At 42.6% G+C, this 10,474-nt stretch overlaps 1 protein-coding gene across 2 annotated transcripts in view; it reads left to right on the forward strand.

The window, feature by feature from the left end:
- LOC139296477 (ephrin type-B receptor 1-B) overlaps positions 1–10,126 on the forward strand; it is a 153,778-nt gene extending 143,652 nt beyond the window's left edge. For both annotated transcript variants that reach the window (XM_070918883.1, XM_070918884.1), the window contains exons 13-17: positions 1,266–1,415; positions 3,444–3,637; positions 4,912–5,067; positions 5,848–7,327; positions 9,632–10,126. In XM_070918883.1, coding sequence (XP_070774984.1) covers positions 1,266–1,415; positions 3,444–3,637; positions 4,912–5,067; positions 5,848–5,956 — 609 coding nt within the window. In that variant the 3' untranslated portion in view covers positions 5,957–7,327; positions 9,632–10,126. The remainder of the gene's footprint in view (positions 1–1,265; positions 1,416–3,443; positions 3,638–4,911; positions 5,068–5,847; positions 7,328–9,631) is intronic.
- The last annotated feature ends 348 nt before the right edge of the window (positions 10,127–10,474 follow it).

Consider the following 10,474-nt stretch of genomic DNA (forward strand, 5'->3'; position numbering starts at 1 on the left):
TAATATTATTTAAACTATATACTATAAATACTCAATTCTATACTGTATTGTAGCCTATATACTCTATAGAGTAGCATCACCTTCATGATCAAATTGACAAGTTGCACCGTGTAGTTGTGGAAGAGCGAGAGGATCATAGAGACACATGGCTGCCCGTAGTATTCCTATCCCCCAGACCAAGACACCTTTATAACTAAATATTTTAGGGGAGACACAATGATGTTTGGTGTAACCTGGGAGTGGAGCAAGTAATTTGACTGAGGGCAGCACTGCGCTCAGCTGCTACAGTTACTTAATTCAAGGTAAAGTTTATACCTTCAAAACTGTGTTTTGAAATAAGCAAATGCTTAATGTCCACATCCAGTAAAAGAATAGGCCTACACAAAATATGTACTTAGCCAAATAGTGAAATTCTAATATCGAAATTATAATCGCAATTATGATATCAAGAATTATGCTAGGCCTCGTGTATGTGTTAGTTGGTGGTACGGGGGGAGGGAGGGAAAAATTAACAAATCACTGACTGATTTTTTCTTGTCCAGCATTTCAAGCCTGCATTTTCTGAATCTCATTCCCCACTTATCTGTCATTTCTCTCTCTCTCAGAGAGCGAGCAGGGAACAGGGTGGTCTGTGTAGGTTGCTCTCTGGGTTTGGGTTTGTTTCCAATAGCGGCTTATCTGCAAACGCTCAGGTTCAGCTAATTGGCATTATTAAACTGGTGGCGAGCTCAACTCATATATATGTGTGTGTGTGTATGTGTGTGTGTGTGTGTGTGTGTGTGTGTGTGTGTGTGTGTGTGTGTCTGTCTGTTTGCGTGCGTGTCCACACACAATCATTGTCTGTGCCTGTGCATATGTCCCCAACTGTGTCTGTATATGTGTGTGTGTGAGGATGTGTGTGGAATTTTAAACAAGCAGCTGTCAATTTCAGTCAACAGGGTGCGTGGCATGCCTGAGGCCCGGGAAGCCCAATTACAGGCAGACACGCTCGACGTACGAGCAGAAGCCCGGGCCTATCTTCCTTTATTCAAACAGGGCTGTGGGAGAGGAGACGCTAAATGTGATATCGGTCGATGTGTGAAGGGCGAACACTGTCGGGAGCCGCTGCTGAGACAGAGGCAGAATCTGGTGTATGCTCTGGCTGGGTGGATGAGGGGATAAAGAGTTAGAAGGATGGAGTAGGACAGTCAAAGCAAGAGCAGTGGTGTTGAGAGTAACGGACGACGTAAATGAATGTTAAAAATATTCCTTTCTCCTTTCCTCAGGGTGGGAAGATCCCAGTGAGGTGGACAGCACCAGAGGCCATTGCTTACAGGAAGTTCACCTCGGCCAGCGACGTGTGGAGCTATGGCATTGTCATGTGGGAAGTGATGTCATTTGGAGAGAGGCCTTACTGGGACATGTCCAACCAGGATGTAAGTGTTTATTTGTAAACATCAAAACACCCATGAAATTATATCACTACTTTATTAATGCGGAAGATAAATGGATAAATGCCAGTTGTGGAGAGAAAGGACATTTGATTTGATAGGACAGGCAGAAAGGTGTAATTGTCAAAAAAAATGGCCCACTAGTGGGTGTAAGAACAGAGGGTTTTTGTATGCTGTACAGATTGTAAAGCCCCCTGAGGCAAATTGTGATTGGTGATATTGGGCTATGTAAATAAAATTGACTTGACTAGTGCAGCATGGCCTCACCCCTGAAGATGCACCTTTTTTTTAGGAAGTAGCAATTTTCTAGGAGGTTCAAGTGCCCATTTCATGGGATCTTTAAGAAAGATCATAAAAAGGAACATTTAAGTTGAGTGTTATCACTTTTCTCAACTTCCATGCAGTAAAAAACAAGTTTGGATCGGAATAAACTGCCTCATTAATAGGATGGCCATTTCCGTACAGATGCGGTTATACTGTCTCTTCACCCCATAGATACACAATCGAGGATAACTCATAAGAGAGGAAGCTGCAATAAATAACACATTTTTTTTTATCAGCTCCCATCTCATAGCATCATCACTGAAGATGTCCTTGACTCTGACTTTGAAAGCAGACTTATTAAGGAGACGGTCTCACACTATCCCCTTTCCTTCCTGGCCGGCTTTTGAGAGCAATGAATGATTGCTGAGAGCTCTGCTTTGTTCCCCATGTCCGTTTGGATAAGGTCCACATGCACAGACTCCCACAAACACACAGGCACCAACACAAACACACACAGCCATTGGATATAGTCCCATACTATGGGGTCTCTCTCCCTAAGCTCCTTTAGAGAGACAACTAGCCAACCATCAGGCCTCTATGGACCCCGCTCCACGAGGACCGTCCAACCCAGCAGATGTTGCCTCAGTGGGCCAGCAGCAAACACTGCCTGGTGGGACTAATGCAGAGAAGAGGACTGGCACCGCTCAGCATGTCCGGCTGCTCAGTCCCTGCACACATACACACCGAAAAACACATACACACAACCACTTCTCCATATGCACCATTTGTCAAGATTCTGCTGAGTTGCACTCAACTCCAGGGTGGATTTGGCAACCTATAGAGCAGCCTCTAATTTTTAATGATAGTATCTTTTACACTTGATTTCACTCCAAACCCTTATCTCGCAACTATGCATTTTCAAGAAAAGATTGCATCTACAGACAGCATGGATATATGGATACGGGTGAGAGCTAGGTCCATCAATGTGCAATGCAGAAATATGGGTAATCTTTAGTCTTTGTAGTGTGTCTAAGAAGTGACTTCATAGCTGCAGATAAAGCAGGGTTTACTTTGTACTTTATACTTTTTACTTTATTTTGACGTCATTGTTTGCATGTGTGTGTGAGGGGGGATTGAACTTCATTCAACTCTCACAAAACACTTGACTCTAACGCTGACTACCCTGAAGCTCTTAATCGTAACTTCCCTCTAACAAGGCCAGGATACCCTGTGCATCTTTTAAGAGGCATATGTCAAGTGGCTGTACTTCACAGTGTTAATTATATGCAATCGGCCCATTCCCCAGTGACTTCTCCCCACAGTGACACTGCCTCTGCTCTCCTTTCTGTGTCTTTCCTTGCTCTGTCCTCCAGGAGTGACACGTGATTGGCTAGAGTCAAGAGGAAGGGCACATCAGCCTGACTGCTAACTGTCTCTTGAGTGGCGAGAGGGAGTGCATCTGTGTTGGGCGGGGGGTGGGGTGCTGGTAGGGATGTTGTTGAGGCAGGGATGAGCATGTCAGGATTACAGAGTGGATATTCTTTGTCATCGGTGACTGAAAACTCAGTCAAATTAGTATTTTGTTTTTAATTAAGTATATTATTGTATATTAAATTTAAGTATATTAAAAGCCAGCTGGTAGTTGTAATTCCTGTATGACTTGAGTGTGGTAAATAATATATTATCAATTATCTCAATTTTGGAATAAATAACAACTCAAGCTTTCCCTTCCTGTCCTTTCTCGCCCAGGTGATTAATGCAATTGAACAGGACTACCGTCTTCCACCGCCTATGGACTGCCCCAGTGCCCTGCACCAGTTGATGCTGGACTGTTGGCAGAAGGACCGCAACGTACGACCCCGCTTCAACGACATCGTCAGCACCCTGGACAAGATGATCCGTAACCCCACCAGCCTCAAAGCTGTAGCCAACATCCCTGCAGTGTGAGTTAAAAATGCTTTTTCTCTGTAGGAGAAGCAGCACATTAACGCACACATTCACCCTGAAGTGGACATTAAGTACACACAAATATGCTTTTCATCTGTTTGTATATATACAGTATTTACATATGCTATCTCCACAAACTAACCCAACACTTTTTATCCTCTCATAAAATAAACATGAACCTATTACTGTTGATTGCATCAAACCTGAACTTTTCCTCCCCAGGATTTTTATTTCCTGCTGCTTATAGGTTTCCCACCCATCCACACCCCCACATTGGCTTTAGAAAGTTCACTTTTCCCCCATTTTATATAAATTAATTTTTGCCCCATAATGATACAGCAAAAACATGTTTTTAGAAAAATGAATACATACAGAAACATGTAATTTACATACATATTCATAATGTTTATTCATTATTTTGTAGAGGCACCACTGGCCTTGATTCATTTGGAATCTTATTGGGTACGGTTTTGCCAGTTCTGCACACCTTGTTTTGGACAATTTTTTCCACCCTTCCTCTAAGATCCTCTCAAGCTTGGCCAGATTGGATGTGGACTGTCTGTGAACTGCGAGCTTCAGGTTTCTCCACAGATTTTCCACTCCAATCTCCAGGCTTTGGCCAGGCCACTGAGGGTCATTCAGAGACTTGTCCTGAAGCCACTTGTTTTGGCTGTGTGCTTTGGGTTGCTGCCATGTTAAAAGGTGAACTTCTGGCTCAGTTTTAGTTTGTGCAACAAAGCATGTTTTTCTTCAAGGTCCCTCCTGTATTTAGCTCAGTTCCCTGTTTCTTTAATTGTGAACAGTTTCCTAGTTTGTGACACTGAGAAGCCTCATCATAGCATGCTTCATAATAGGGATAGTATCAGCCAGGTACTGAGGGGTATCTTTGTTTTGGCTTGTTGCAGCACTTGGCCTTCAGGCAAAGGAGGGGAGGTTCTCTCCAATGTCAGAGAATCTTTTTACGCTTTTTGCTCTTTTTGAACATTTTTATAGATAGGTAGGTCAGTCAGTAGGTTGGTATGTGCAGTGTTTAACACCAAAATGTGGTAGAAAAAAAAGAAAAGAAAAGGGGATCAGAAAAGTTTCCAAAGCCAATATTCACACAGTACACACACATGCACACTTTCTTCTTCTTCATCTAGCATCCTCTCACACACACCTACGCAAACGCCATAATCATAGTTTCTTCCCTTCTCTTTAAATTCTTTGTGCTTAATTTTCAAATCAAAGCCGTGCTATATACCTCCTCTTCCTCCCCTTCTCACTCCAGGCCTTCTCAGCCACTGCTGGACAGATCCATACCTGATTTTAACACCTTCAGCTCGGTAGAGGACTGGCTCGCTGCCATCAAGATGAGCCAGTACAGAGACAACTTCCTCAACTCAGGCTTTACATCCCTGCAGCTGGTGGCTCAAATGACCTCAGAGTGAGTTAACCTGCTTGTGTGCAAATGACGGGTTCCAAACCCATATGGCACTTGATGGGCACACTTGTATAAAATGACTCAACGTCAAGTGCGTGTATTTTTAGCATGAATGCGCCCAAGTCCTGAATGATTGCATCAAAGTAAAGTGTGTATGGGTAATGCATACAAATATAAGTCATTATAACAGAAAATAACATCTGTGCTCTTCAAGTATTATGACTACTATCTAATAATTAAGGACATTCTATGAGGATGTAAATCCTTTAAATACACATTTTTAAGAGGCATATTTATTCGCTGCTGTTTATGTGGAACATTTCAAAGCATGGTTCACGACAGCATTTCTTGTAGCACTTGTGTTACCAATAGACACAAATTTTGCACTTCATTTATTTTAATTAACAATGTTGCTTGGTCTACAAATTTATGTGAAAATGTAAAATCATTTTTATTAAAAATGTATGCTTGGGGCTTGATGGCAATTATACAATCTCTTTGCAATCCAAAGCTACATGCATTAGTAAGTCTTCTCTCAAGTGATAGAATTAATTTTGTAAATTTGTGTTGTGTGTTCATTGCCACTAGCTTTCCAACCTTAAATTCTGCCTTTACATATAGTGATGTTCGGCCTGTAAATGCACCAGAAAATTATTTCTACTGTAATCGCTTCATACTCAAATGATCCATTCCATCTTCAATATGATGGAAATCCTTTCGTCTATTGCTTTCAAATATCTTCTTGCTCTTCAATTTTCTTTCTCTCTGCCTCTTTCTCTCTAGGGACTTGCTGAGAATAGGAGTGACCCTGGCAGGCCACCAGAAGAAGATCCTCAGTAATATCCAGTCCATGAGGGTGCAGATGAGCCAGTCACCTACGACTATGGCATGACTACAGGGGGCGCTGTGCCACGGAACGGGCAGCATTCGCAGGACCAACAACAATGGCAGCCCTCGAATGACCCCCGATCCATCGGAACGCGCCAGAGTCGAGACTATTGTCTTAATCTAATCCACTACCACGACAACAGGAGACCAGGGTCTACACTACCACATGGTTAACAGCTATCACACTTCATGCAATCCACGCCAGGAGTTCAGGGTCCAGACTTGATACTGTTTCTCCATGTATCCACAAATGGAAGACAGACATCAGTTGCTGTGGTTATAGACTGCCATTAATGTCATTGTAAACCAAAATAACTCCAACAATCAGACATTGACACAGGGGATCTCTCACAATTTCAGACTGTATGGTAAAATGAGTGATATTGTACTTCTATATTATCTGGACTAGAAGATGTTAAAATTGTAAACAGAAGTGTGAGACATTTAGAAACAGCGTGTGACCTGTGATTTTACCGTCGTCAGTGTGTGCAATGAAGATGCCTTGACCTGGCCAGAAATAAGTCCCAGAAGAAAAAGCAATTACCAGTAGGAATAATTAGAGGGAGAAGCATACAGGGATGTACAGTGGAGCACCATTTTCAACTCTCACGTCATCTTTTGCTTGTTTGAAGAATTTGAAAAATGTATCGTAAACGGACCGTTGAAAATTCAGAGCTAGTTATATTTTTGTCTTTTACCATCTGTTTGTTTGTTGGTTTTATCACTATAGCAAGATGCCGCCCACTTGTATTTTAACTTTAACACTACCTGTGGAGTCCTGGGTGGAAGGCCTTGCCAAAGGACTTCTTAACCAGCCCCACCCAGATTCAGAGAATATAAATATGTTTATCTCTTGCTAAATATGATTATATATTTCATAATAAACCTTCATATTGAAGGTGAAATGTATGAATATGTATGTACAGAACTCTCTGCTTGCATTTTTGGCAAAGACATGTTTGTTGACTAGATTGTGATGGACACATGAAATGTGTAGATTTCTACTGTGCCCTGGTTCCCTTCGGACGACTGAACAACGGACACTGGGTTGTGCGTCTCCCTGTTCCAGGGACACAAGGACAATCCTGACTGAATCTTAACCTGAGGAAAATGTTAAAGGAATTGTGGGTGAAGAATTGGTATTGTAGATCTATATGAAAATTGCTGTAGGAGTTAAAATAATTGACAAAATATCCATTTATTGGAGATCATGTTTAATGTGGGTGTACACATGCTGTCTCTTGCTGGTGAGCACTTACTTGTACAGATATGTTTTATGTTTTTATTTCTTTTTGTTCTGTTGTTTGTGTTGGGAGTGCTTAGCACCATCCAGAGGGGAAGGAAACTCCACGCCTTGGCCGGCTCAAATCCACAGGTAAGCGGCCACTGATCACGCAGGAAAAACACAACTTAACATCAAATTTCTCCATATCTGGTAAATTTATTTTAGGCAAATCTAGTCTAGTCTTTCTCATGGGTGCCATAAATATCTTGGGCAAGGCAAGTTTGAAATGCATAGAGAAGCAAATCAAAGCGCTGGAAATCAGAGTGAATCAGCATCACTTCTGTACACAGTGAACATCTGGGCTGAGGTTTGCCAACAGACGCCTCATGCCATCCCGATGAACACACAGACTTAAACAGCCCACATGAGCACTCTGCTCACAGTGTAGCACAGTCTTCCATAGACTGCTGTAGATAAGCTGCTGAGTAAATCTATGCACTCTCACTGTACGCTGCTGCCATATGGGTGGGCAGGTTGAGAGCAAACGCTGTTGTGTCACAGAGAGTTTCACGCATATATGAATTTCGCTATAACTTTTGGCTGCAGTAATTGGTGTTTGGAAATGCACTCTTTGGCAGTATTGGATTGCAGGATGTCTACATTATCCCCAAGGGATAACATGGATGACTGTCTATGAAATTAGATTGCAGTATTTTGGATGCTAGTTCTAGATAGTGCACAAGGATGATTTCTATTTTTTTTAGTCTGGGGATGGTCCTTTATGATTGCAGGGTGATTGGTGCAATGCGATGGTGTCACAGTGGCAACAACTTCAGGATAGCTCTGTGATGAGTCGCGGTGGTTTTGCTGTTCATCTTACTTTTTTTCTGGTCACTTGCTTCAGGCTCTGGCTTTTGGAAAGCTATGAGGAACTGTTGTTATATTTTATAAATCAAGTTTTGTCAAGTCCTGATGAAATAATGCTAACAACACTGGCCTTTTACTGAGAGCACACTGACCTGAATGTTCCTGTGGCAATATCCCTTTGACATACAGCCACGGCAGCAAAGTCTCTTAGCTCACAGACAATTATCGTGAGCTATTGTAGTATCAGTTTTGTGCAGTAGCTGTGACCCTGCTGAAATCCCTTTTGGCCCTATTTGAAAAGACATGAGTGACGACGGTTCTAACCACCTTGCATCCAAAATTAGAAATTGATGGCAGGCCCATTAGCAGATTATTAAGTATACTCACCCCCCTTAAGTCATTCTCCTCCTTCTCCTCCTCTGTCTGTCCGGCCCTCTCTCCCTGGCTACTCCCGCTGGCTGGCACATCTCCAGCTCGTTTATCCTGGGTGTAACCAAGCTGTCCTGGGCTGGGGCTGTCCTGGGCAGGGCTGGGGCTAGGGCTGGGCTGGGCCAGAGCCGGCCTGAGAAATGGTTGGCTCCATGCTCCAGTAGGCCCAGGCAGGGTTGCAAACACCTGCTGGGACCCCCGTCTGACAGGCATCTGATCAGCCACGGGGAGGGAGACTGATGGGACCACCAAAAAACAAACACACACACACAAAGGAACCCTCAATTATGTTATTCTCGCGTCTGGTTTCCAGCCTGATGCTTAATGAAGAGAAAGTGGGCAGAGACCCGACAGAGTGCGGAGGGGGATGAGTCAGTTTTCAGGAGGGCTTAGATGCAGGCAGAAGTGTCATGAGGAAGGGATGGTTAGATGGAAGTCAGAAAGTTAGTTCATTGAGGTGAATCAGCCCCTTTCATCTTGCAGTGTGGTTTATGTGGCAACATCGTTGTCATTATATAAATGTTAATTTCTTTGGTTTAGTTTGGTAATGGAAAATACTGTAATCAAGCAACTGGTCTGCCTCATGGGCAAAATCAATAGCTTTTTCTTTTCAATTCTCCAAGTCATTGATTTACCAGGTATTTCTAAATATAATCACATACTCCTTGAGATTGGCATAAATCCCTTTCGCTGAAGCCAGTGATTCAATTTGAATGCATTAGTCCTCTATTCAGCTCAGTCTCATGTATTTGCTTTTCAACGTAGAGCCTGTGAATGAGATGATAGAATGTATTCATTATGCAACAGTGTGATCCCCCCCCCCATTTGCTCTGTTTGTCTCTCTAAATATCTGACTGTAATGACACTCCAGTGTGATGAATGGAGAGGCGGTTCACCATCCCTCCCTGAAAACCGTTTCATATGGAAGCCATTCATCACACACTGATACAAAACACAAGAACAGAGCTTGTTAAATGTTTCACGGTGCTGTAACTGTCGGAGAAGTGACCAACGATCCTTTTAGTAGCCGATTTCATGCCTGTCATTTATAGGTCAGAGCAGTGGAATCCGTGTTCACCTGAAAATGACCTGACATGACACCCTACAAAACTAAACTTATTAAACTACTCCATTCTCCTTTTTTTCCTTCTGTTTCAGACTGTGGACTCAAAGATTTACACACATATAAAACAGCATACACACAAAACTTCATGTTCACACACACACAAACACACAAACACACACACACACACACACACACACACACAGTGAACACTCTGTGAGGAGGAAGGTGAAATGGGACCTTCCCAGGATACCAGTCACAACCTCCCTCTACGGTACACAATGGATGGTGGAGCTGAATATGAGGGTGCACATGCCATAGTTTGTTTATTCGTGTGTGAGAGAGTGAATGTATGTATGTGTGTGTGTGTGTGTGCGCATAGAGGGCACATTTGTGTGTACAGACATTTATGTGTTCACAGGTACATTGTTTAAGAGCGTGAACGTTTCCTTTTTTGCTTTGTTTTTTTGTTTCTGTATAGCTACCACTTGTAAATTGTGCCAAGTACGTGTCAAGAGTTTGTAAGCTGTAACTTTCTGAGAACTATTGTACTAAAATGCACTCAATAAACGCCTTGGAAAACAAGTCAATCACTTTATGGTCTGTGACTCAATGGCGATAATCTGTTTTCATTAATGGTGAGTCAAGAAAGCAGAGAGGAAGGGTTATTATCCAGTAACACTACTGTCAGCACTGTGCGTGAGTGTGATGTCTAATGCCTGGTTTCATAATGGCTAAGGAAATAAACAGCTTTTTGTCACTGCCGGTCTGGCTGGCAGCACGTGTTAAACGCCATCAGCCACTAATAAACGAGCCGTCACTCGGATTACACGCAAACCCAAAAAATGGCTCTCCAAGGAAAGCGACAATATTTTGACAAACTAGTGGAAATGATCCTCCCATCTAAACTCTTATCAAACACACACTTGCACACACAC

Source organism: Enoplosus armatus, chromosome 14, assembly GCF_043641665.1.
Source record: "Enoplosus armatus isolate fEnoArm2 chromosome 14, fEnoArm2.hap1, whole genome shotgun sequence".
In the NCBI taxonomy this organism is placed as follows: domain Eukaryota; kingdom Metazoa; phylum Chordata; class Actinopteri; order Centrarchiformes; family Enoplosidae; genus Enoplosus; species Enoplosus armatus.